We start from the raw sequence: 26,915 nt of genomic DNA, 5'->3' as shown, positions 1-26,915 counted from the left end.
TAACAGCAAGGAATGCAGCTGGGGGAAACTTTGATGGCCTGTTTTGGGGGAATGTGACTTCTCACTGCCATATTCTGCTGAATACATGAGCCTGGGAGGATGGTTGACACTTGCCAGATGATCTGCCATTTTCTCCAGAGTGTTGGAAGAGTACAGACGAAAGGTCTGGTTGCCCCAGTAGCTCTTGACACAGATACAGGGCTTCTTCTCATCATACGGCAGGTACTGGTAGTTCCTGTGAAAACAAAGTATGGACCTCATAAAGGTGAGAGAGGAGTTCAGGGGAATGTACAGGAAAGAAAAACTTCTTGGTGCTCTCTCACAGCACAGAAACTGAAGACAAGACAGGATGTGTTCACATGTGATAACCAGTAAATACTGGGAAGAACAAACATCACTTAGGCTACTTGTGAGATCCCTGAAGATCTCACAAGTAAAAAAAAAAAAGCTTGATGTCAATGAATCTAATTTCAGTGCTTTCTAGGGTGACAGAAAGCTGGTCAAAGAGACATGCAGAGAAGTTCTTAAATAATGGTAGAAAACAACAAAGGTGGAGGAAAGATTAAAATCTGATTACTTCTTCTGAGGGAAAATCATGTCTGAGTCTCACCACCACATTACTTTCACAAGATGCTTTTTTTCAGAAGCAATAGGTAGAGGAGATTGACATTCCTTGGCAGAAGCTCATCTTCAGGACCCTCTTAGTAAAAGTGTTAACAAACTCATAATAAGTCAGTGATAAAATGCATCTGTTGCTCTCTCTTTTCTCGCTTTTTATCGTAAGTCCAAGTGCCATGTTGACTCTGTAATGCTGCTTTCTTTGGGTGTTCAGCTGTATGAGAGTCTTGTACTGAAAAAAACTAAATGAGAAACGCTCCAGAGGCTGTGCAGAATTTAATGCACACCTCCTACAAAGCCCCATGGTTTGATCAGAGTTGTGGTAGGCACTATATCAAAACCATGTACCTGATAAGCTTGTTGTCCTCCTTTTCTGTAAACATCATAGTCATATGAAACACCACACTTAGCTATACTGGATTTAATATCAGAGATCTCATCATTTTCCTTCCTAATGTTGAGACAGTGGAGAGCTTTTTAGCAGATATGAAGTTCTATACATTCTCTTATGTTCTTCTGGGTATGGCTCTAACCCAATGCTGCCAATACATGCCCTGCAGCTGAGAAGAGTCTGTCCTGGAGAGCTGTTTTCTGGTGTATACTTGTGTTGTGGTTTAACCCCAGTTGACAACGAAACCCCACACAGCTACTTGCTCAACTCCTCCCTGGTGGGATGGGGGAAAACTCATGGACTAAGACAGTTTAACAGGTAAAGCAAAACACAGAATTAATTCACCACTTTCTCTTGGCAAGCAGGGGTTCAGCCATCTCCAGGAGAGCTGGGCTCCATCACAACTCACGATTACTTGGGAAGACAAAACTTTTTCACTGTTAGCTTATCCTCGGTACATGTTTTTAAGTAAATGTAGAAGGTTTCTGGCAATTTCATGGTGTCTGCCAATATGAGATGGCAGTCAGAAAGCCATTAGTTGGTACCTACAACTGGCCAAACTGTTTTAGATAGCACAGGAGAGGAAAAAAAGACAAAGCATTTTACATCAATTTGAGGAAAAGAGATTTTTAATGGGAGAAAACTTTGTTAATCTTGGAGTGAGCCAAGAAGCAAACAGCAGATTTGAAGAATGATTCATCCTTTAATAATGGTTCTTTAAATCTAAATTCTTGTTAAGGGAAAATCAAAAAATCCTATGGTCTCTCAGGGAGGGTAATAGCTCAGCTTGTTCCCAAATCTTCTGTTAACGAGAGACAACTATGTTTCAGTCAAACATTGTCTTTTTCCCCCTTCTCTTCATATGCTGCAGAAACAATTTCTACCATGGTATTTTCATTCTTGTTTTCTCCCACTAGCTCCTCTTCAATCTGACTGAGCCTCTGATTGCAAGAAAGGATGAAAGCACTTTTTAACTTTGAGGAGGTTCAGAAACCAAACAGATCCAGATTGATGTTTCCCACCTAGACCTTATATCATAAACTGCTAGACAATGCCTGGCCTTCTAAAGACAGAGGGATCATTTAGTGTTGGCATTCAGCAATAGTTAAACTCATAGTTTAACAATTAAAAATAGTTAATTAATGAAGAAGTTGGTCAATAGCCAGCTGAATATGAGCCAGCAGTTTGCCCAAGTGGCTAAGGCCAATGGCATCCTGGCTTGTACAAGAAATAGTGTGACCAGCAGGACCAGGGAAGTGGTTGTCCTTGGGTCCACCTCGAGTACTGTGTTCAGTTCTGGGCCTCTCATTACAAGAAGGACAATGAGGTGCTGAAGTGTGTCTAGAGACAGGCAGCAAAGCTGATGAAGGGTAAATGTTACTTGTGATCAAGGATCCTAAACCAGAAATAGCACTGAAGGAATTGTACCTTTCTATAGCTTTCCAATGTATAGTTGGTATAATACAGTCTTTTTCAGAAACACCAGAAGTTCAACAACCCATGAGGCCAAGATCAAAAGATGAATGTAAAATGGCTAAAAGCCCACTCACTTCAGTGGAGCCTGGAAAATTTACTGTTGTGAAAGATGTAAATGAGGATTTGAAAGCCTCAGCTCCACACAACCTGCTTAATGCTGCCAGTGTTCGTTAACGAGTCCTTCAGGCTTATAAATTAGGAGCTGGAGACTTGCATGATAAGGTTTTGAAACACAGATCCTCACCTGTTCCCACCTGTGATCAGTGGCTTCTCAGGGGCTGTGGTGGATATCAGGGGTACTCCAAGGTCATGAGAAATTTCATCCTCCCCTTCATGCAGCAGGCCTTCCTCTGCCTCTCCATCATGCATCTTCTTTTTCCCTCCAGTTCCTGCTGAAGGTCCATCAGTAATATTTCCAAAGTTACCTAGAGACACAAGGTTACAAGCAAAGAGATAACTAGTTGAGGTGGTAAATCCAAATGAGGCTAAAAAAAAGAGGAAGACCAGTCATGTCAGTGAAAAATCTGTCCTCTCCTGTTCATTGGCTGTTATGGTCACACCACAGTTTACAAAGATCCTGACCAAGTATACCAGTCTGATGACTTTTCAGGACAGTGCTTCCTTACCTTCCCTATGTGATAGATATACCTAATGTACTACTCCATCACTAACAATGATGTGATCCTCTAGTTGCTGGCCCCCAGGACCTTCTGCATATTTTACAGAAATTCACAAGCAGAACCAATACTGATGTTATTTCTAAACCCAGGAGGTCCAATATGTGTTTGATTGACATACCAAATGTATCTTTTGTTTACAACATATGGATGATCATTCCAAAGTCTGATCTCAGAAATGGTAAAGCTCATTTTCAGACAAGCAAATTTTGCATAGTAGAGTTGCAGAGCTAGTAATAACAATGCCTTGAGGTTCCAGCTTCAAGCCTAATGCCAGATAACTCTGCTAATGAGACAGCCGTCTTCTCTGATAGGATTTTGCCTTAAAGGGCAATTATCAGCATGGGGAAAAAGATGCATCCATCAGACTGGTAATTACAGATTTTGTAAGAGACAGGCAGAAAATATTCACTGCAGGAGAGAATGTGCCGAATAATCCCATATGACACCCTGATCTGGACTTCTAGTTCAGCCTTTCACATAAATAATGACCATTTGACAAATTAGGATGCAAATTTCAAGTGCTGGTAGATGTTCAGGTCCAGATTTCAGAGCCAGATTCATCTTTAGTATTAATTCTGACAAGAATCAGCACAGTTTCTTGCCCCACTGTACAAATTCATTTCTTGTCATTCTCTTCTCTGCTTCCTGCTAAGTTTCAGCAGGAATCAATATCACTCATTGATTGCCTTGTTTGTTACAGCCATTTCTCCCTGTACATAGAGCCTTACAGTTGAGCGCACTCAGGTACAGCAGCACAAAGATAGCTAGTGCCAGGATGCTACTGTGCACTTGGGCTCTAAATGGGGCCAGTATAGAGATGCACAAATCCTTTCAAGGGAAATGAAACCAATTCAAACTTCTCTCATACGGGAAATATCTTCTGTTTTGAAAATGTGTGCTCAGTGTTCATGAAAATGTCTTCTTTTCTCTTTAGTATACTCCCATGGACTACAATTCCACACTATCAGCTCCATAACTAGAGTCCCTCATGCTTTCCTCAGGAAGAGGATAGGCCTTACCAGGAAAATCTTAGAGGACAAGCTGGTGCATAAATTCTGAGGCTTGACTGTCCCATGCCACACTCACAGACTCACATCCAGCTCAATAGAGTTGGCCAGTATGGTTGACAGGGATCTTCCCTGCAAAGGGCTTCTGTCACAGCCAGGGACTAATTGCAGTGGGCAACATAGAATGAATTCTTCCCTTAAGTAAATTATTTGAGTTTGGTCTCCCATGAAATTAGGAGGATAAATACTGGGTGAGTTTCTGTATATAGTGAGTGAGAGAATCTGTATCAATATGGGGTGTCTGTGAGCAGAGACAGCTAGGAAACAGTATGTCCAGTTTGACAGCTGTCCAGAGAAATGATGATCAGGGTTTAATTGAAATGTAAGCCCTACTCTGAAGCTGACTCCTGAACCCTGAGACACGGCTGTCAGTAATATGTAGCATTTCCTTGCTCCTGAGAATCCCTCTCTGCTTTGGAGAACAGATTAACACACTTACCAATGGAAACCTCAAAGCTTATTGGCTTGTCCCCAACCTTCCTATCAATCATTGTGGCTTCAAAAAACGTCCCAAAGAGGAGGAATTCTTCCAGTTTCTCTTCATAGATCTATTGGAGACAAAGGAGGAAGAAAAATGACATCTATTTTACATTATTCTCTTTTTTGCAGCAGAGGAGTCTTCATAAGTCCCTAACAGCTGTGTTACTGACAGAGATCTATCAGTCTGATGTGGTCAGTGAAGCACAATTTGTAGGAAGAAGTTATACCTCTTCTCTGAGAAATTAATATGATTGCACAAAGATATAAACCTGTCTTGTCAATATTGTCAAGTTAAATCATAACTGGTCACATGAACGTCATTACTCACCACTTCACACACTGCCTCACCAGCAGTCACTATTAAATGGCTTTGGCATTTTCACAGTTTTATGCCATCATTCAAACTATACATCTATGGCAGTTCAAGGGCAGTTTAAGGACACTCTTCCAGTGCAGGAGCAGTAACATATCACCATCCTGACATAAATCATTAATAGGTGAGTATGGCAGTAGTCTGTCTTGACATTGCAATGCTGCCACTGGAATTAATCCAGGCAGAGGAGTACTTGCCCAACTCTGCTTTCCCCAGGAGGATTTTAACCTACTGCTCATGTGTTTGTACTATTAAGACTTTGACCTTTCTCTCAGACTTTGATACTCAGCTCCTAGTTACACCAGTAAGGCACAAAGATTTCTGATTTCCACATTTACATGGCAGTCCTTAGTGCAGGGAGGTGCAGCTCTCTACTCCTTTCCTTCACTGGCATCATAGTACTGAAACCAGTAACCCAATAACCTTGTTTTCAGTTTTTTACAAAATTTGGAAGCAGAAGAACCAGAGGGTCTCAGCAGAGCAGCACACCCTGAAACATGTAACAATCTTTTGTGGAGTTTTAAGGCTTTGCAAGCCTCTGTTTAAACCTATTGGAGTCCCAACATCTTCTTGTCCCTTGCATAAACTGTCACTCAAGGAAGGCCAGCTAACACATCTAGCACTCTTGGGTCAAAATAAGCCATAAGCCTCAAACCAAGACTAAGCCCAAAGGAGATGTGTTTTTCAGATTGAGTTCTAATCAAATTTATATCCTGACAACCACAATCTCTCCAATGCAAACAGTATTCATTTCACAGGGTGGACACCAGCTTACTGAAGCCCATTAGGCAAGATCAGTACTTGCTTCTTTTGCAACAGAGTGAGGCAATGAATAAAACATCAGCTGTATATGAATATTTGTTTCCCTGACTTTGCAAAGCAGAAAACAGCTTTTCACACAGTCCATGATCTCTTCATTTTGAAAAATTACAGAATCATCACAGAATCACAGAATGGTAAGGGTGGAAGAGACCTTTAGAGATCATCTAGTCCAACCTCACTGCAGAAGCAAGTCCTAGGTCAGGTCACACAGGAACGCATCCAGATGGGTCTTGAAGACCTCCAAGGAAGGAGACTCCACAACCCCTCTGGGCAGCCTGTGCCAGGGCTCCCTCACCTGAACAGGAAAATAGTTTTTCTTATGTTGAAATGGATCTTCTTGTGTTCCAGCTTTAACCCATTACCCCTTGTCCTGTTGCTAGAATCAATAGAAAAAAAGGGATGCCCCAATCTCCTGACACCCACCATTTAGAAATTTAGATATTAATGAGATCCCCCCCTTAGTCTCCTCTTTTTGAGACTAAACAGCCCCATATCCCACAGCCTTTCCTCACAAGGAAGATAGTCCAGTCCCCTAATCATCTTGGTGGCCCTGCACTGGACTGTCTCCAGAAGTTCCCTGTCTCTCCTGAGCTGAGGAGCCCAGAACTGAACACAGGACTCCAGATGAGGCCTCACCAGGGCAGAAAAGGCATAGGTCTTCAATGAAAGGATTAGCAGCATCACATATCAAAGCTAACACCACAAACTAATTGTAGCTCCGGAGAAGTTTTTGCTTCCCTGCACCTTGATTATTTTCAGCATGAACCCAGAGCACAGGGTGCTTAATAAAGCTGAGTCTCAGAGACAACAACAACACATCTGTCTCCCATTATAAGGAGAGCAAATCGCAAATGTTTAATAGCTTCTTGCTGCCAGAACAGGTCAATAAAGCTGTGCTATGGGGCTGGGTTATTTGCCTCTCTTGTCCTAGAGGCTCTATGAGATAGTTTTTTACTTATTTGTAATGTCTCCAGTTCCTGCTTTTCCTTTCAGAGCTGTAATACAATTACTGTGTCTACTGTAGCATGAAATACTACTGGGTGAAAAAACTAAAAGAATATCAAGCATCACTGTGTTATATTGTTGCCTTTTCCCCATTCTGTATTTGAAACTGAGGCACAGTAGCTAGAAAGAAATCCTTATTACTGCTATTAATATTTATTGGTATTACAGTAGGGTTTGTTCCTCTACTGGAAGGGTGCAGCTAGCACCTAAGACTGTAGTGTTTGAGCTGCTTACAATCGTGGATTTCTTCCATATAAAGGGAAATCTATACAGAAATCAATTTATTCTCATGTCACATCTATCACAATCTTCAGAGAGGACCTGAGGGACAGAGGAAATTTACAACTGCATGAGTATATAAGGCAAGACCAGACCACAACTGGTTTGTGATTGCCCATACCATTTCTCTGCTAACACACTCCTTGGTCTGCTCAAATGGCACTCGTGCCAGCAATGCCAGGGAACAGGCCAGGGAAGAGCAGCTGTCAAGGCTAGGTCTCAAGCCCAAAGAATAATTTCTCCTCTCCTATTTATAGAGATGTAGCCAAAAGAACAAGAATCAGATCTAATACAGGACATGAGTGCTTTAAGCAGTGAAGCAGGACTCCCACTACAAAAGGCAAAACTTTGACCAATGAAGAAAATTGATTCTGAGAATATTTTTCTATTTGTTGGGTAAAACAAACAAACAAACAAATAGAGCTTGCATATGCAACAAGGTAGTGGTGCTCCCAGACAGTGATGTGATGGAGCAGAGAATCAAACACCAGTTGAGACTGAGCACATGATTTACCATCCCTCTCCTGAAGAGATTAGCAACCTAAAACTACATTGGCAATGGAGTTAGAGAGGGTGAACTAGGTTGTATCTCTTTGCTTTTGCACAAATTCTATGTCAGTGATTCCCTACTGACTTCAATTGACAACTTGCAATTTCCTCAGATGAAAGCAGGGAATCAGACTTTGTAATTGCCAACTGCCCCCATCAGCTCTCTGTCATTCAGTAGATATTACATCATACAAGTTTTCAACAGGTACACATTGATGCAGCTGGTGCAGAAGGGACAATAGGACAGGAGATTAAGTTTTATGGCAACCAAGTCCTACTTGAGATTTTATGAGCTACAGGTACATGTCAATGCTCCCTTTGTGTTGCACTATTATGGGAAGGTCCTAAGACTATGAAAGCATGGAGAAACTATATGGAGCATCTAAAAGCAGTATTACATGTCCTGAACCCAAATACACACATCAGCACCATCCTTGGAGGTTTACAGACACATGTCAATCAATCTCTTAATATCACACCAACCTCTGAAGGTACATCAAATGGCTCGATTTCCACTTCAGTTGAGTTCATCTTGTCTGAAGGAGAAGCTGACTTTTGATCCTCTCCTGCTTTCTCAGTTTTGTCTTTTCCTTTGTGTGCTTTGAAGTCTTTAGGTGACAGTTTGATATCCTTGATAATACTTGAAAATTTTGACTCACGGGCTCCTCCTGTGAGTATCTCCACAGCAATCTCAATAAAGAGACGTCCTCTGAAGGAGACTCCTTCTCCAAAACCTTCGTTAAGCTCCTGGTGGTCATCCATGAGGCTGTGGTTCCTGGGTGAGCCATAGAGATTGATCCAGGCAGGCCCAAACGTAGGCAAAAACCCTAGCGATAAAGCATCTCTTATGACATTTCTGTTAGGTGTTAGTGCACACTCTTGGCTGTCTGCTCCAAGAAATCCTGCCTCTTACACACCAAAAGCCAAACCTGGACCCATTTCTATGCAGTTTGGGACCACCTCATATAGCACACTGGTTTAAAGGACCATTCTTACACATCAAGGAGCTTTCACCAGTACCCAAACAGACATTCTGCCAGTGTGGAGCTCTTTCTCAGAGGGTGCTGGTGTCACATGTACTGGAGCATAATGTCTATTGCACCTCTTGAAAAAAAAGGGCTTGCTGCCATAAACTGAAGGCTGGGTCATGGTGGGAGAGGAATGGAGGCCTTCTTACCTTGTCCAAATTGTTCCAAAGTACATGTTTATATGATTTATCTTTTGTATTCTGATTAAGGATTCAGACACATTGTTTGAATTATCAAGTTTAAGGAACAACTGTGCCTTAGCTGAGCTCTGATAATTGACTGCTTTACATGTACATCACAAGATAAACAAGGCTATACATACAGACCCAAACATCAGTTTAAAGACTCCTGATAGTGAGATGTACCCCACACATGTGAGGATAAACACACTAGTTCATGGTACCTCCTTGAAGTGAGATAGCACATAGCTAAGCCTTACCTAAACACTTTGCTTTTACTGGGTAGATCAAAAGCAGAAGCCTGCTCCACCCATGATTTACATTTTGTGCTTTCACTGCCCAGCAGGAACTTGCATGAACTATAAACTTATGTTTGTCATCCCTAAAGGACTAGAGCAGACTATTGCCATATCTACAGAGAAGGTATCAAATTATGTAGTAGCCCTGTAATAAGAAAGACAATGGCAGACCATCATGCATCAAGCACAACATAACTTCAAATTATGCCAAAGAAATTCTCTCAGAACCAACAAAAACTATGGATGTTCACTTGAGCTCTGAGCGTTCCTAAAATGAGATTAGCTAACACCCAGACCCCAGGCAAAGAGACTGCCTTAAGGACATACTCTAGAACAGGCAATTTCCCCTTTACCTTTGTCACCATCTTGTTCATTTGATATTTTCTTCAAGTCAATGAAGTGAGTGGCTAAAGCCACATCATTCATGCTGCCTTCATCCCAGACCTGGATTTTGACTCTTCGGCAGAGTGGAGGGAACATTTCCTTGAAGATAATCTGTTCTTGCCATACTGGATCTGCACAGTTCTTTTGCACTGTTGTCCGACCCTGATATGAAAATGCATCAAACTTAACCCCAGAGGGGTCAGACTCTGGAGAATGGCAGTGAGTATAGCACAAATTGCACCTAGCAACATCTCTACAGTTATTTTTAAAGCAAAAATATCCTATATTGAAAATATTTCAGCTTCTCTATTAGTTTGTTTATTGTCCTCCCCATATCTAATAAAATACCACATTATGGATAAAGAATTCTCACCTGCACACAACAAAGCCTGTAATAAGGACTAATTCTTCAGGGCCTTTATGCACAAAACACATCTGTGAAGCCAGACTTTCGCATTTCTGCTACAAACTACACAACTTGAAATGGCTTTTGAAACACCTGAGTAGCAGTAACGCAGCACAGTTTGTCTCGTAAAAGATGAAATTCATTACAGCTGCCAGGCTGCATGTACCAATGGAATTACCTTAAATGAGGCAATTTATCTAGGATAAAATATGATTACCATGGCTTGTGTTCTGGGCCTATGCCTATGTGCTAGGGATGTAGAAATCAGAGCTACTCCTCCCAGCCTGGAGAAGACAGCAGGACCGTATTACAGTCTGTGCAGCCCCAAGCCGTGGCTGACCTTCCACATTCACATTTGGTGGAAGCCGGGAAACCCAACAACGATACCTTTAAACCTGTCTTTTACACACCAGCATGCAAACTCACATCAGTGACCCATTCTTATGTCTTCCTCAGCCCTCTATTTAACCTGAAGTAGCTGCATTCATTGGACTGTTTTAACCCATTCGAGTTTGAGATGTAATAATTTGTAACTTGGATTCATAACAAAACATGAAATCAGTACCAAGGGTCTCATTCTCATGCCTGAAACGTCTGTAAAGAACTAACTGTAGTTCTTCCTAAGGCTTTCTTGCATACAGAAATCACTGCTGGCTCAAAAAATGTTTCCAGTTTGATTCTTTCCTTGTTTATAGTAATGATAAAGGCAAGCTCCCTGTCTCAGTGTTTCATGGGTGTACTGCAGAGGAACCAAGCCCCTGGACTTCATCTGTTCTCCTCTTCCTCTGCAGTCTGAAAGGCCCTGTCAGCAGCTCTCTGCAACGTTATATTTGATGTTGAAGGAGCTCTGGGAGCAATGAAGCCAGGCAATACTGAGACAGAATCTACTCAAGTGCTCCCTCTTCTGCTACCCACAGAAAACCTGCAAATATTGCTTTCTCCATTTCACTCTGGGGAGACCAGAACACAGTACTTACCTAGTACCACACTGGGTAATTCACTGTCTTGTAACTTGATGTTTTAGTACCAGAGCTACAAAATTCTCTTTCCCCTCCTGCTGCCTGACTCTAACCTACTGCTGTGAGGCTGCTGTTAGATCTGCTGGCATGAAGTGTTTCCATCACTTCATTTCTGCACAACTTCAGAACTGAAAATTCTCTTTTGAGGACAGAAACATGTGGTTTACTTAATTTATGTAACTGTAAGTTAGAGGATATCAGTATTAACATCTCCCTGTAGCTCAGATAATAGGAAAGAAGGCCTACATTTGTGATCAAGAGGATCCCAATTACCATTTGACCTGCAAACATGACCACCACATAGGGATCCACAAGGTCCTTACTGTCGCCTATGAATGCTTTGGTGACATTGGCCATAATGCTAGAGTTCATCTTTGGAAGTCCTTCTGCTTTGTAAATTCGCACATAAAATCTGGCCCATGGTCTTTCAGATGGAAAGCCTTTAGGGATCAGGAGGTTCCTGTAAGAAAAAAGAAGGCATTTCCTTAACATCAAAAACTTTGACAAGGAACTGGTATTTTTTTTTCCAACAAAATTGTCATCTTGAGTTATCTTGTGTCCTGACAGGACATAAAAACTTCCTTCTGCATCTAACCCAAAACATTTCCTGTCAGGGGGATTGGACTAGATGAGCTTTCAAGGTCCCTTCCAACCCTTAAGATTCTGTGAAAGCATTGCCTAGTAAACTTGTTTATGTGATATAGAACCAGTCCAGTTAGAAGAGGTTGCTAAGGACCTTGTCCAATAAATTCTGAATATCTCCAAGGATGGAGATTTCCCACTCTTTCTGGGCCCTGATACATTTAAACACCTTCATGGTAAAATAATAATAATCTTGCATCTGTTCTGAAATTCCCTTGTTCCAAACTGCATCCAAAGCTCTTCATCCTTCTACTGTATTTCTCTTAAAAGAGCTTGGCTCTGTCCCCTTCATGTAGGATATCCCTTAACCTGCTCTTCTTAAGGCTCAAGAAAGGACTATTCCCACCCCACCTTTCCCTGTAGACCATGTGCTCCAGCCCACCATGATCTTGGTGACTCTCCATGGGCTTGGTCCAGTCTGTCAGTACTGACCAGAAACATTGCTCCTGTAAAAGTTAAAGTATACTGGCAGCATGGTTCACTATCTTGAATTTCTGTATTTTACAAGGAGAATGCTAATGAACTTTGGCTTTGGAAAATATCTATGCACACACATCTGATAGAGGAGAAGAAATATCTTTTCCTCATATTTTTTCTTCATATTTCACTGCTTTTGAGAAATATTTAACTGGTTTCAGATCAATGAACCCTCTGTCAGGGATAATCTGGCACTTCACCACAGGGCATGGTCAACTCTATCAGCTGCAGAGAAGTGACCCTAACACATCCTTCAATTAAGTGGAGACAATTGTAAAAACTCTATTTGAGTACATCAGAACAGCCAGGTGTACAATGCTATCTTGCTATTAACCCTGAGTTAGAAAGGAAAGGACTGGAAGGAAGACAGAGGACTCTTTGGGTCCTTAGTAAAGAAGACAGAAGTAAAAAAGAAACAATTGTAGTACTTTTCAATTTGCTCCTCAGTATCAGTTGTTTTTTGTGTAGCTTGTACCATGTCACCTTTCCCAGTCACACTGATGTCACACTTCAGGTAACCCTTGGCTCCTGTCCTAATATCTGCAGGATCTGTGAGAAGGGCCCACTTGTCACAAAACTGATGACCTGTAAGACAGACAGACTTCAAAATCCAAATAGAGGATGCAAAAAATGCATGTATTTCTCCTTTCTACTCATAGAATGGCCACTGCAAACATTTGTACCTTCAGGAGAATCGTGCTGAAGCACATTCATTTACCAGGCACTTCTAGAGATTCAAAAATGTTGTGTGACCAAAAAGGAAGAATGAATCTTCACCAGAGGCTACTGAGATCAGTGACTAAAGATCAATGGAAGGTTTGAAGAAATTTCAGCAGCTGAAGGCTAAGGTTTTATGAGGAAAAGCCAATTTCTGATGAGAACGGTCTGAAGATGTCAGAACACTCCAGCAGTAAAAGCTGTGCTGGGACCTATGGCCAGGTATAAAACTGGCAGCCAGCTGAGAAAGGGAGGAAGCATGGTAAACAGCCATCAGAGGAAGAAGCATCTAGAAGCAGATTCAGCTCCATCTTTCCAGTAGGAAAATGTACAAGACAATTCACCCACAAAAGCCCTTGCTGTAGCCTTGCTTCAGCAACCATCCTCAAGCAAGGTCCTAAAAAGTCCTTGATCAAAACCTTTGATGTAGAAAGGGAATGGGAGGGAGAGATCAGAGTGTATCAGGGATATGAGCTCAGACACCATCTTCCTCTACCACCCTTTCCTGAGCAGGAAATACAGGATAGAATTCAGAGGCTAATGCAGTCTGAGTAAGGACATAGACTGCTCACTCCAACCACGCCATTTCTCCCTACTGCCTCTTGCAGGAGCCCTAAAGAAAGGGTGGCCTGAATGCTTCTACACTTTTGCCATAACTGGGTGATACCTATAGCAAGCAGTCTCAATTTGTTCATTCCCAAAGACCAAGAAGAGACCTGGTCCTTGAGTAATTGTGGGAGATGGAAGGATGTGTGTGTGTGTGTCTCTGTGTGTGTCTCTGTGTGTGTGTGTTAAACATCCTAAAATGAAAACAACCCTCCCATAAACCTTGCTAAGGTTACCCTTGGTATAAACTACAAATATCTAAGTGGAAAAGCAACACACTTCCCTCTCCTCATTTGACAGACAAAACCAGCAGAACATGCATCACTTACCTGGCTGACTGTACACTGTCCCCAGATCTACTTTAAAGGAGCCTATCAGCACACTCCCAATCAGTTTATTGTGCATAACCTGTTAAAAAAAGAACAGGTAAATAATGTCACTATCCCTCTTCCCAGTCAGAATAAAAAAAAAGCAATCTAAAGATTACATTTGGTTCAGAGATTATAAGCAGCAACATTCAGCACCACTCAAAATTAGGTGCACATAGCCACAGCAGATAGAGCAGGCATTTGAAATCTGTTCTTTACCCAATACTGTGATAATTTAGAAACTACTACAGTTGCATCCAAGTGGAATCACATAGGTTTATCCCAGGTCCCAGGATTACAGAGATCAGGAATCAGGTGGATGTGTTAGCAGCAGATGCAGTTTTTTTTACTTTTCTTGGCAGTTGTAAATAAATCATAATGAATTAAACACATGGGGCATAACTACTTTCACACTAGGCTGCAGGAAATCATATAACTTTCTATGCACTAGCTGAATTGCCATACGAACTAAGTACACCCAGAGGAGAGAGTTGAATTGTTTCTTTGCAACACTTCAATGTGCACATAAACCAAGAGGCTCAATTCTGATTTACCTCCCACAATATTAATGAAATCAGGAAGTGATATAGATGTAAATGAGAAGGCAAGCAGGCCCCAGTGAGTCTGTCTCCTTATCCTTCCTGCCAAGTAATGAATTTCATTTAATTTGATTCCAATTTAACTGATAATTTTCCTGTGTTATGATTCCTTTATCTCTCTACTTCTGTGTCTGGTTTTCAAATACATTTATGTGCTTCACTTCACAGACAAGGCAAAGGCTAGCAACATCTTCTAAGGGAGGAATGGCTCTAGAACTGTGTTTCTCAAAAAACATGGTATTTCTAAGCTGGCTTCAGAATATCTTAAAAAACAAAACCCATGCTTTGGTTGTGGAAAGGCTTCTGAAAGCAGACTGAATTATCTGGAAAACCTCAGCTGAATTGCAAAGAAAAACGAAGCCCATGGAATTCAAGTTCACAGAAGCTAAATCTAAATGTTGGAGCTGAACAACCAAGACTCTGAGAGCATTGTAGGAATCAGGAAGACATCATACCCTGGCTTTGGATCTACACATCCTAGACAGGGATTCAAGAGTTCTGTGATTTTGCATTGAATTTGTCACATGGCTTCATTTTGTTTGTTTTTCTTTTAAGACCAGGAGATGTACACTCCATAGTAAAGATCACTGACACCTTCATCAAAATCTACCAGAAAATTTACAAGGTTTCTAGTTGCAACATAACATTGCAATCTATTAAAGACCTGGGGCCACTGGTGTCCTTGTGACCTAGGGAACACATTCAGTTGTCCTTTGTAATTCTTCACTTCAGCATGGAAGGAGTTTCTAGGACTGAAAAATCAAGAGTGGACAAAGAGGCAGTTTTGTTTTACTCTATTAAAACTTTAAAAATTAAGCAACCTTCATGTGGGAGAAGAGTCAGTGTGAAGCCAACACTTCATGCTGCTTTTCCTGATGCTGCCAGGTCCCATCATAGCAGTGGAACCTCACTCCTATGAGGTTGGACTAGAGCACACAGGAGTGGGGAAGAAGCCATGAAAACTGGTATTTTCATTCTGAAGTCAGGCAAAATTACAGCTTTGGGGGAACTACTTGCAAATGGGAGCTCATCCAAATCAACCCATGCTACACTGGGTGGATTGGAGAAAGAGGAAGGCTGTAGCATTTCTGTAGCTGAATAAAAAAAAATGCTTCTGAGGACACAGAAATAAGAGGACTTGTGGTGAGTCCAAGGTAATGTTAAATGTTAAATGTGTAAACCTCACCTCATCCTTGAGTATTGCTGTGTAAGAAGTGGCGCCCTTGGACAAACGTCCCCTGTTCCCACTGAAATGATAGGGATTGCCCTTCCCTGTAGTACACAGGTTGCTTTTAACTGCTGAGGAAAAAAACTCAGTGCTTCTGTTAAATGTTCTGCATCTCTCCTGATAATCTTTTTCAAGTGTTTTTTTCTAATATAACAATGCAGGTGAGCATGAAGCTTATAGTGAACACCTCCTGTGACATAGAAGTGATGCTCCCTCTCAAAAAAAGACAGGACTGTCTTTTCACACTGAATTGATTCTGTAGATAACTGAAGGATTCAGCTTTTCTGAATGAGGACAAACATGCAGAGTGTTAAATTGGGGAGTATATCTGTACTGGACACATAGGTTTAGCATGAAATGGGCATCTCTTGTTTTACTATGGAATTATTACAAGGTAATCACTGGGAGATATTAATGAAGAAAAGAATTTATTAACTAGTTGATAAATTGAAGAATGTCATTTTGCCCTCAAATGCAGGGTTTGAATACAATTAGACTAACTGCTGAATTGATAGACAACAGCACTAATCTTTATTGTTTGAGCTTTCATAAGAAGAAGACTTTGTTTTCACAGATAAACAAATTCAGTACATGATTGCTAGTAATGGAGACTGACGATTTTTTCTTCTTAAGAGAGTCATGCTAAGCAATTGCTGTAAAACTTTCCATCCCCCAGGGTTTCTTTCACTCCTAGCAAATATATTTCTTCTACTTGTTTCTATTCCTCTGAAATACTGCCTTCTCCAAAACTATGTGGCAAGGTAATGAATCTCTGCTTTCAGTAGCATTCATGAGCATCGTGCTGGGTTAGGTTTTGGGAATTTTTTAAGTCATTTTTATCTAGAAGATGTTTAATTTCTTAGTATTGCAGCTTCACCAGCTGTATATTAGTGTGCTGAGCCTGATGAAACTATACAGATTTACAGCAGGCCACAGTTACACACTTCCCCACACCCTTAACTCACTCAGAAAGCTGGCACTCTCCCCTCCACCACTAGATATATGGAATCTTTATCAACCAAATGTGAGATCAGAAAGACTGACCATATCTTGGAGAAAAATAACTATTTATCCCCAAGCAACAGTAACTCACAAGAGTCGATGTCTCAGAGCTCTACTGATATTGTGTCAGAAACATATTGGGGCCGTATGCTGTGATATGTCATAACAGTGAGAGTGCATCTACTGCCATGCAAACAATGGGTCGTTGTCAGCCTGTAGCAAACTCTGCCCTCAGGGATAAGTGAAGGTCAGATCTGCAGACACCATATGTAGTTAAGAATTTAATATATTTGAGCTGTGCATGTGATATAGTGGATATGAACTGGAGCTTAGGATTCAGACTGTCAATTTACTACCAGCATTGAAAACCTAGCTGTCCAGCTGGCAACATGTAAATGAACACTTTTTATCTCTGTAGGTGGGAAAAGGCACTCTCTTAGCAGTACACAGTGAATATCTCTAAGATGTTTTGCACTATCCAAAGTATCACAATTGCTAAGCAGCTTCTCTAAATGTGGTGAACCTCAGGAGCCTCAGGTAAGACAATCAGCAAGGCCTCATAGTTTGGCCTTCCAAACTGCAAATCATTATCTAAGAGCTCAAGTCCAAAAGCATGTCTACATTCCACCAGGGAGGTTTTGAGATGTCATGTAGCTTCATTGATACTTTGCTTGCAGCAAACAGTGGGAGTAGCACTGACCATTTTGGTGCCCACTCCCATGTTAATGGCAACCAGCCATTGACACTCCCAGGCAGCCTGAGAGACATTGCTGAGGATAAGGCACCTGGATTTAGTTAGAAATAGTCATATCTGAGGAACTGAGACAAGCTAGAAGTTTCAATACAGTAATTTAAAACAAGTAGCAACTTGAAAATCAGAGAGATTAAAACAATGCTAACAAGAGTTAATCAAGATGAATTTCCCCATTTTACATTCTAGATTGCTAAGCCAGCAATGAGTGTCCCTGAAAATGCACTCAATCTTTCTTGAGGGTAATGTTCCTTCAAATCATTGCCACCTGTGTTTCCTCCTTTCCCTCTCCTCCATTCTTCTTCCTATACTTCATGATGACTTTATAGCACTCTTGGTACCTAAAATTATTTCTCTTTGATTAATTACATTAAGAAGAGCCAAAGTGACACAAACAGAGATGACCTTTTCTTACTGTGCTAAGGTACTTACAGAGATGTTGATTATTTTGTCAAACAGGAACATCTGTGGTCCCACGAAATCAAACACAAAGTACTGTGGAGAAAGGGGACAGCAGATCAGAATCATCTGCCTGCTGGTAGCCAGTGCTGCTGGACCTGATGAGACATTGTGGGTGCTTGGGAGGCAGTAGCGGACACAGCAAAATGCTTTCCTTGCTCCCTGTCTCATCTTTGCTGTGGTCCAGATCTGTTTTCTACTCTCCTCCTTTCATGACTGCACAGCATTGTCCTTCACAAATGCCCATAGTCCTCAGTCCACATCAGAGGGTATTATCAAAAGGGACAGGAGGCACAAAGAAACTCATGGAACTGGTTGGTCTGGGAAGTGGTTTTGATCTCATCACCAGCTGGGACAAACACATGTAAAGAAAAGACTTAAATGTGAATCGGTAGAAAAAGGAGGTTGGGGATGGCAGTTTAGACAAAGCTCCCAAATGGGTCATTTGAAAAAATGCACATGTAGTAGTAGTAGGGCAGGATAAACACTCTTCTTATGGGGAAAGGCTTCGGGACCTGGGGCTGTTTAGGCTGGAGAAGATAAGACTCTCATTAATACTTACAAGTATTTGAAAGGTATTTGTCAAGAGGATGGGGCAACATTTTTTTCTGTAGTGTCCAGGGATAGGACAAGGGGTAATGGACAAAAACAGGAACACAAACAGTTCCTCTTAAGGAAAAACTTCTTTACTATAAGGGTGAGGGAGCCCTGGCACAGGGAGGGTGGGGAGTTTCCTTCTCTGGAGGTTTTCAAAACCCGCCTGGATGTGTTCCTGTGTGAGCTGACCTAGTCAGACCTGCTTGAGCAGGGGGTTGGACTGGATGGTCTTTAGAGGTCCCTTCCAAACAATCTGCGATTCTGTGATGTAGTGAAGGGGGTAGGGAACAGGATGGACAGAGATGGAGAAGAGAAAGAGAAAATAGAGTTAAACTCAAGGGAGCTAGTGCTCGTGCTTGACCAAGCTTGAATCTCAACCAGCTCCTAAACAGACCTCCCTGCTCAGACATGCAAGTGCTACAAATGTAGTTCATCTACTTTTGGGCTACCAAATGCTGGAGGCCACCCAGAGCCATTGAAGAATGTATGTTCTTGAAGAGAAAGCACCTACCTCATTGTAGAAAGGGGCATTTGTGCCTTCCTTTACTGTCGTTTGCTTCTTCTCATCACCTATCTCAATGATCACCACAGGGTCAATGTTCTCACCCACCAGCTGCCTGGCCTCAATGATGGTGATGGCAATCTGTGGGGCACAAGGACACCATATACACTCCTAGGCTCAGGTCCAGCCTGCCTGGAGATTTCGCAGGCGCATAAGTGCTATCATCCCCTGCTCACCTGGTAGTTCTGGGATTTCATCTCCTCTTCATGAATTCTAGGCACCAGTTTTGCCCTGTTTACATGACAAAATAGGTCATTAGAGATTTCTAGACAAGGGTTGGTACTTGGACACGTGTTGGAAAGTGGCTTCTTGTCACTAAGCAAGCATTGTGTATGGTAAGTTGCTTTGTTGTGAACTGTTTGGCTCGATTTCATCATCAGAGACCACCTCTTTCTTTCTCATACACTTGGTATTAGGGAATTGCTTTGCATCTGCATAGACCAGTGCAACTACCTGCCATGCAGGCAGAGGATTTCATTTGTTGATTCCATCAAACCTAACTTCATTCCTCTCCTGTATGAAAGAACAACTCTTGGTTTGTATCTCTTGGCTACAGAGATTGCCCTTTGGCTCAATTTCATTAGCAGAGTTCTTTAGTACAGCATCAATTTCAGTCTCCTCTGCACTGAATAATATCTGGTGAAATCTATTTGCTGACAGGAACATCTCACTTTGTCATGTGAGAGAGCAGGAGCAAAGGAAGAGATTACTCCTACCAGCAAATGGTGCTTCTGCCAATAGATGTATTATCCTAGGGAAACACCATTCTCGAGAAGGATGGAAAAGGTGGTTTAGGGGATGTTAGGTAAGGTATGGCAAGAAGCACCTTTTTCTCTTTGGGCTTAAGGATCCAAACACATTGGACAGTTCATCACTATTCATTAGGTCTTCCTCTGCCTCTTCCTGTCTTCCAAGAGTGTCATGGTGAAGATGTGCAGTTTCATCATGATCACCTGATGAAGAAAACAACCCAGAAAATAAAATCCACCTCTGATTTCCACTAGCAAAAAGCTAACTTGGAGCTGAGCAGAGATTCATCAGCATGAACTGAATATTTTATTTATTTGGGCATCACAATTAGAGATACAGTAGTGGTTTGTACTGAGTAACACTGATTACAGCAGCAGCTCCCCTCCTCTGCAAAATAATATACCATAAAACTGTGGCTGTAACCGCTTTCCCCACCCCATGTGCACTCACAACAGGAACATGCAAACTGGTTGCATTATTCAGCAATACCAAGTGGCTTAGGTGACATTATAGATGACCTTACATCACATGAAACACATCCAAGTATGTTTTCTGCAAGTGCTCTACTGTGTTGTGCTCCAACTACAAAATTAGACAAAGGGCTGTAAGAGTGCTTCCTTGCCTCTTGCAAAGGTACCATCACTTGAGTAGTGTTTAGCAGCTGGTGATGGTAGCAAAGGACCATCCATTGTACAGTAAAACTCTTTTGGCTAGCTTTTAGCAAGGTCTGAATGTTCTTTCTTCAGATGCTTTCTACAAACCCCTACCCCAAGGCAAACCACCAGACAGGTACAGACACAACTTCCTCCTGTGTTGCTGTCAGGTGTGAGCCAGCTCCATGAATGTTTCTCCACTAACAGTCTCATATAACATATGCCTAATGAATTCTCATACAACATATGCTCCACTAGCAATCTTACTCAACACGTGCTCCTCAACTGCATGCTGGCTCTTGTCCAAACTCCTTAGAACACAGCAAAGGTGAACTTGCCTCTGTGTCCATGTAGGCACAACACAATTTTCAGTCCTGGAGGGAAAGTCATCTGTTTATGGGTTTGTATCTGTAGCAACAAGTTTCCATGACTACCCTCCATATCCTATTTACTCTAGAATTTGCTATTCGATTATGGTCTGGTAGTAGTCTGTATGTTTGCTCAGAAGCTAAAGCAGATAAAACTTCCCCTGGTTGGGAAACACCCTGCCTGGACAACTTTTTGTGACTCCCATGTTGTTTCTATTGAAATGTAAACCCTTTGCAATGTTTCTTTTCCTTTACAGCTCCATGAATTGCTATCCTTTCTTCTCCTCAATAACCATCTATGTATTGTGCTTTACCAGCATCCCTGTATAGGTCCACGGACAGAAAATGCAAAAGGTTCACTGATTGACAACGCTCCCCTGCTGCACAGTTCCTTGAACCAATTCCAAATCAAGACAAGAGAGACTGGTGATTTCTCTGTCTTTGCTAGTTCAGGCTCTTCAGCAACAAAGACATCAATGAAACAGATGAAGATGTAGCATAAGGAATCTACACTATGGGCATCCAATGATTCAGACTTTTGAAATAAACAGAGATCTGAAAGCTCGCATGAAAATCTGAAGCAAAATAGTGTCGCCTATTGTGTAGGGCATGGCATATTTCATGGAGCATAAGATAAATAAATTCCAACAAATCTGTAATTACTGAGAAGTTTAATGCTCCAAAAATCCAAGGCCCTTGCTGTAAGGATAAAAACAGTGCCCTTTAGCTAAATAATGCTTATGGCACAAAATATATATTCCAGTTTCTTATCAAAAGTGAGTCAAGACACACATCACCGGTTTCATAGATTCATAGAATGGTAGGGGTTGGAAGGGACCTTTAGAGATCATCTAGTCCAACCCTCCTGCAGAAGCAGGTTCACCTAGATCAGGTCACACAGGAACATGTCCAGGCAGCTCTTGAAGGGCTGAACAAAGCACATAGACTCATAGCATCATTTTAGATGGAAAGGACCTTTAAAATCATTGAGTCCAACCACTAACCACACATTGCGAGGCCCATCACTAAACCATGCCTGTCAGCACTTCATCTATGTGTCTTTTAAATATCTCCAGGGATAGTGACTCCATCATCTCCCTGTGCAGCTTGTACCACTGTCTAACAACTGTCTCAGTAGAAAATGTTCTTCCTAATCTCCAATCTAAACCTCGCCTGCTGTAACTTGAGGTGATTGCCTCTTGTCCTATCATTGTTACTTGGGACAAGAGACCAACACTCACCTCATTATAACTTCCTTTCAGGTAGTTGTAGAGAGTGATCATGTTTCCCCTCAACCTCCTCTTCTCCAGACTAAACAATCCCAGTTCCCTCAGCTGCTCCTCATCAGGCCTGTTCTCTCTCTTCACCAGCTTCACTGCTCATCTCTGGATATGCATAGTAGTCCATGTATTAAACATTCCTTGAAATTTGAGGCATGAGACTGCAAAATAAAACTACAGAAGGTGAAGACTTTGTTGTGACTGAACTACAGGTTTTGGTGAATGTGGAGACTGTGGTAGTAGGAGAAAAATGACAGTGGTAAAATGTGCAGGGGAACGTGTCATAGCTTGGAAACCAATGCTGTGTTAAATGAAAGAAATAGGAGAATCATGTGTTTATGAACATACCCACATCTACTAAGAAACAAATTTTAATTAAGTCACCAGAGCCTACTCGGGTTGTGTTCTTATGGTTTCTGAAAGATCCTCTGGTGGAAATATACATCTGTACCGAATTTATAGAGGGGCAAAATGCTTTCAAAAATATGTTTTCTCTCTATGGTAAGAGTCAGGCTGCTATCTTTGTTTTACTCTACCAGATACACCAGTCTGAACACATAGAATCTGAAGGTGGACTTAGAGAAACAATGCAAAGAGCATTATCTCTGTTTGCTTGAGAGTAACAAGGGTTTTATTTACCCACTTATCAATACTGAGCCCTAAGACACAATTCAAATGACTTCACTTGAAATTAGATGTAATATAATCTCCCACCTGCTCTTCCCAGTTGCACTATGATTTATGAAGCCTTACCCAGTACATCTTTGTTTGCAATAGTCAACCCTTTCTCGCCTTTTTTCTTTTTCTTCAGCTTCATGCCAGCAAACAGTCCTTTCCTGAAAAAGAAAAGCAATTAGTGAAATATCTTCAAGTCCTTTTCTGTGCTGGACTCAAAGGGCTATTAAAAGCAAATTTTAATTTCCAAGCAAGACCTTTCTATTCTGGTTTTCATTTCTATTGAAAGCAAATGAGAAAAAAGCTCTGCTTCATCGAATTTTATTTATTTTTAAAATTTGACCATGTACAGGCAAATTTAGTGAGAGAATCATAGAATCAGAGAGTCATAGAATGGTAGGGGTTGGAAGGGACCTTTAGAGATCATCTAGTCCAACCCCCCTGCAGAAGCAGGTTCACCTAGATCAGTTCGCATAGGAACATGTCCAGATGGGTCTTGAAGACCCCCAGGGAATGAGACTCCACAACCCCTCTGGGCAGCCTGTTCCATTGCTCCCTCACCCTCACAGTGAAATAGTTTTTTCTTATATTTAAGTGGAACTTTTGTCTTCCAGCTTCAACCCATTACCCCTGGTCCTGCTGCTAGATATAACAGAAAAAAAGTGACACCCCAACCTCCTGACATCCACCATTTAGATACTTGTAAATATTAATAAGAATCCCTCTCAGATTTCTCTTTTCTAGACTAAACAGCCCCAGTTCCCACAGCCTTTCCTCATATGAAAGATGCTCCAGTCCCCTGATCATCTTGATGGCCCTATACTGGACTCTCTCCAGAAGTTCTCTGTCCCTCTTGAGCTGAGGAGCCCAGAACTGGACACAGGACTCCAGATGAGGCCTCACCAGGGCAGAGCTGATGGGGAGAAGTACGTCCCTTGACCTACTGGCCACACTCTTCTTGATGCATCCCAGGATGCTATTAGTCTTCTTGGCCATAAGGGCAAATTGCTGGCTCATGTTTAGTTTATTATCAATCAGGACAAACCAAGACAGAAAGAGGCAAAGAAATGAAATCTAAGTTTCCAATCCACATACTTCATATACATGTAATTCTTATGGAATAAAGCTTCTTACAAATTACAGGTTCCATTTTGCCATTTATTGTCATTTATTTAGTTCATTTTTACTCCATCAACACAGCCATGAACAGTACTGGATAAGGGTTTTGTATCCAGCTTCGTTATAGAAGCACAGCATCCACCTCAGGTACTACTGTGGGGGGTTTTCTGCCTCCCACTTCTTCCTATACTGGATTAGGGAATTGGTGCAGCTTAAAACTAACCAACTCAGGTAAAGCTTGGTGAGGTAGTTTCTCATATCATAATTGGCTAAACTGACTCTCTAGTCTCATTAAGGCTTCCTTGAGTTAAATTCAGTTTTAACCACAACTCCTTGCCAAGAGTCTACCATTGTCATTCAGGAATGAGGTTCATTTGTGGGGTGAGATACAAGCAGGGAAGAATAACCCCAGTCTGGTTGCCATCAAGACATTCAGCAAGGATCCACAGTACAGTCTTATTTCTTGAGAAACCAACGACAGAACTCCCCATGGCCCTGAGCAGGGAGGTGGTACAGCTGCCCAGCTAAGGTAAGCAGCTCCCCAAGTGACAGCACAGGCCCAGGCTGGATGTTCAGTGGTCTGTGTTGGCTATCCTTTTCCTGTTTCACTGTTCATTTGTCCTTCAGCTCTTCAGTGAGCAGAGGGAGTGGAAAAGCAGTTGTGTTTTTTAAAGAGCAAGGTGAAAGGCAGTATCTCTACAAATGTCATATAGCATTGACTCTCAATAAAGGGTCTCTTTTTTCCTCCTGTGGCCACCAACCCCTCCTTCCTTATTGGCAGCCAGCCTCATCCCACCAATTTGCAAACATGAAACAAATTATCACTGCATGACGAATAACTTTAACAGCCTCCAGTTCACACCTCACCTACTGCTCTAACTTATGTTCTTCCAGACCCCAGAGCCGAGGCAGAACCTTGTACACTGCACTGAAAGAAAGCTATGGGAAGAAGATGAGACTTGTCCCCCTTGACCAGGCCTCAGCAGAGCATCCATTCTTAGCAATGTGGAAGAGAAACACCATTTTCTGCAGTAAAGTTGTGCCCAGGGAGCCCTGTTCAACACAAGAATTTGGAAATGAAGTGGGAAGCAGCTGGCTGTCCTGCAATTGCCTCCCTGAGAGATTAAAGTGGGGAATTTAGCAGTTATCCTTACACTTCAAAAAACAACTGGCTGGGTTTTGTTTATCTTTATGGTTTTCTTATCTCCCTTTTACAAAATGTGTGGCTTTAAGGCACATGCTTCGCCATTCAAGAGATTGGGGAGTGGAAATCAAATCTCTGAGCACTGGAGCATGTAGTTTAATTTTTTCCAGGTTTCTGAAGGTTTCTGGAGGCTTGAACCAGTGTTTAACAATGGCCCAGAGAGTCCAAACATGTTTTCTCTTGCTGCCAATCAAGGTCTGGTCACTATAATGCAAGAAAGATACACAAAAGTTCTTCCTTAATGGTAAACTGAAAAATGCTTGTAGTGGGAGTGGGCAATAATGGACTCTGGGCTTTAGATGCCTGAACTAAAGCAAAAAAACTAAAAATAGGAAAAGAAAGCAGTAGAAACAAACCAATCTTGAGAGGCTATTTTCATTAAATAAAAGCACATGGATTTACCATTTTGAATTAACCAGACTGACCTGACTTACACTCAGTAATCTAAAGTCATTGCAAATGATCCACTTGATGTTATTTGATGGTGAAATTGTAAACCACATTGCTGCAGATCTTGCCTGCTTGCTGAAATCAACACAGTTTGTAATTCATATCATATGGTAGTGAAATACATGCTTCTGTTTGAAGGCAGTTTGTCCCTTTTCAACTTGAAATGTCAAGAAAAAAATGTTTCTATATCTGAGACATTTCAGAAATGTTGAAATTGCATGTTTTGATATTTTGAAAACATACTTCTTTATAACTTATTTTGAAAGATGAGATATTAAGTAAATCCCACACAAATTTGTGAGCAGTGGTGGATTTCAACCCACCCAGAACTTCTCTTTTATTGGTATATCACCCTGTACTATTTTCATAATTGTTAGTCACATCAAGAAGAGTTCTCTGTGGGCATAATTCCATAGCACAGTTTTTCCAAGGAAACAACCATGCCACATGCTTCAGAGGGAGAAAGATCTTATACTGCTCAAGAATTTTGTGCTCTTAACTGCTGAGAAAAAAAATGTCTTAAGTAAAGCTGGAGTCAAGAGGACAACTAGAAGGAATGGCCAATAACAAAGCCTGATATAGAAACTGGTCCATCTTCCATGACTTTTATGTTTATATAACACTTAAAATGCTTAAAGATGAAACTACAGAAGGTGCCATGGAGTGACAGAAAGAGAAACAGCCAAGCTTGTGACAACTCCACAGGTGCCAACAGCAAAATCTGTCTTTGAAGTAAACTAGATTTTGACCTTAACTTTTTCGTCTGACAGAGGTTTGGGCACAGAAAGACATCAGGGTTCACCTGAGCTCTCCTGTATCCCTGGACCTCAGTCAAGACCAGCTGTGATCATGCAGAGAAGTGGCAGAAAGAGGCAGCAAGCACAAACCACTTCCAAGGCTCAGCTACAGAAAGCAGAGGAGCACAGGGCTGTTTGCCAACATGGCAGCACAGCATTCATTATACATGGCATCTGCCAGAGACAATCTCCTGTATAAATTGTGCTAAGTAAATCATCTACTTTCAGGGAACTGAAGGTATTAATCCCTCACAACAGAGAGGCTCCATCACTTTGATGTGTAAACTGATTGTCATCCAGTGGCAGTGTACATGCTCCAAAGACTGTGCATATGGGTGACCTCCATGATGCTTAATAAATTTTTTTAGGCTTTTAAAAATGCTCTGTGGATATTCTTTTTGCAATAGAAATTTTCTTCTCTTGGAAAGGCAAAAAATATGAATCTTTCTTAAAGTTTCCACAAAGAATGTTTCTTTTTACCACAGCTTCTACACAAATTCCATCAGCTCCTGAAAACTTGAAAATTAATCCTTCTCCTCTCAGATTGTGAAAGTTT

The 26,915-nt window shown here is 41.5% G+C and overlaps 1 protein-coding gene across 1 annotated transcript in view; it reads right to left on the bottom strand.

The window, feature by feature from the left end:
- Positions 1–26,915, bottom strand: part of FER1L6 (fer-1 like family member 6) — a 90,324-nt gene that overhangs the window by 43,271 nt on the left and 20,138 nt on the right. Inside the window, exons 2-14 of the mRNA XM_061995726.1 lie at positions 22,868–22,950; positions 19,890–20,016; positions 19,240–19,294; positions 19,013–19,144; positions 17,878–17,940; positions 13,827–13,905; positions 12,603–12,759; positions 11,329–11,515; positions 9,600–9,792; positions 8,224–8,567; positions 4,672–4,780; positions 2,730–2,910; positions 115–235 (exon numbers count right to left, since the gene is read on the bottom strand). Coding sequence (XP_061851710.1) covers positions 115–235; positions 2,730–2,910; positions 4,672–4,780; positions 8,224–8,567; positions 9,600–9,792; positions 11,329–11,515; positions 12,603–12,759; positions 13,827–13,905; positions 17,878–17,940; positions 19,013–19,144; positions 19,240–19,294; positions 19,890–20,016; positions 22,868–22,950 — 1,831 coding nt within the window. The remainder of the gene's footprint in view (positions 1–114; positions 236–2,729; positions 2,911–4,671; positions 4,781–8,223; positions 8,568–9,599; positions 9,793–11,328; positions 11,516–12,602; positions 12,760–13,826; positions 13,906–17,877; positions 17,941–19,012; positions 19,145–19,239; positions 19,295–19,889; positions 20,017–22,867; positions 22,951–26,915) is intronic.

The sequence above is a fragment of the Colius striatus genome, chromosome 4, assembly GCF_028858725.1.
Source record: "Colius striatus isolate bColStr4 chromosome 4, bColStr4.1.hap1, whole genome shotgun sequence".
NCBI lineage: Eukaryota > Metazoa > Chordata > Aves > Coliiformes > Coliidae > Colius > Colius striatus.
This window is presented reverse-complemented; position numbering and strand designations above follow the sequence as displayed.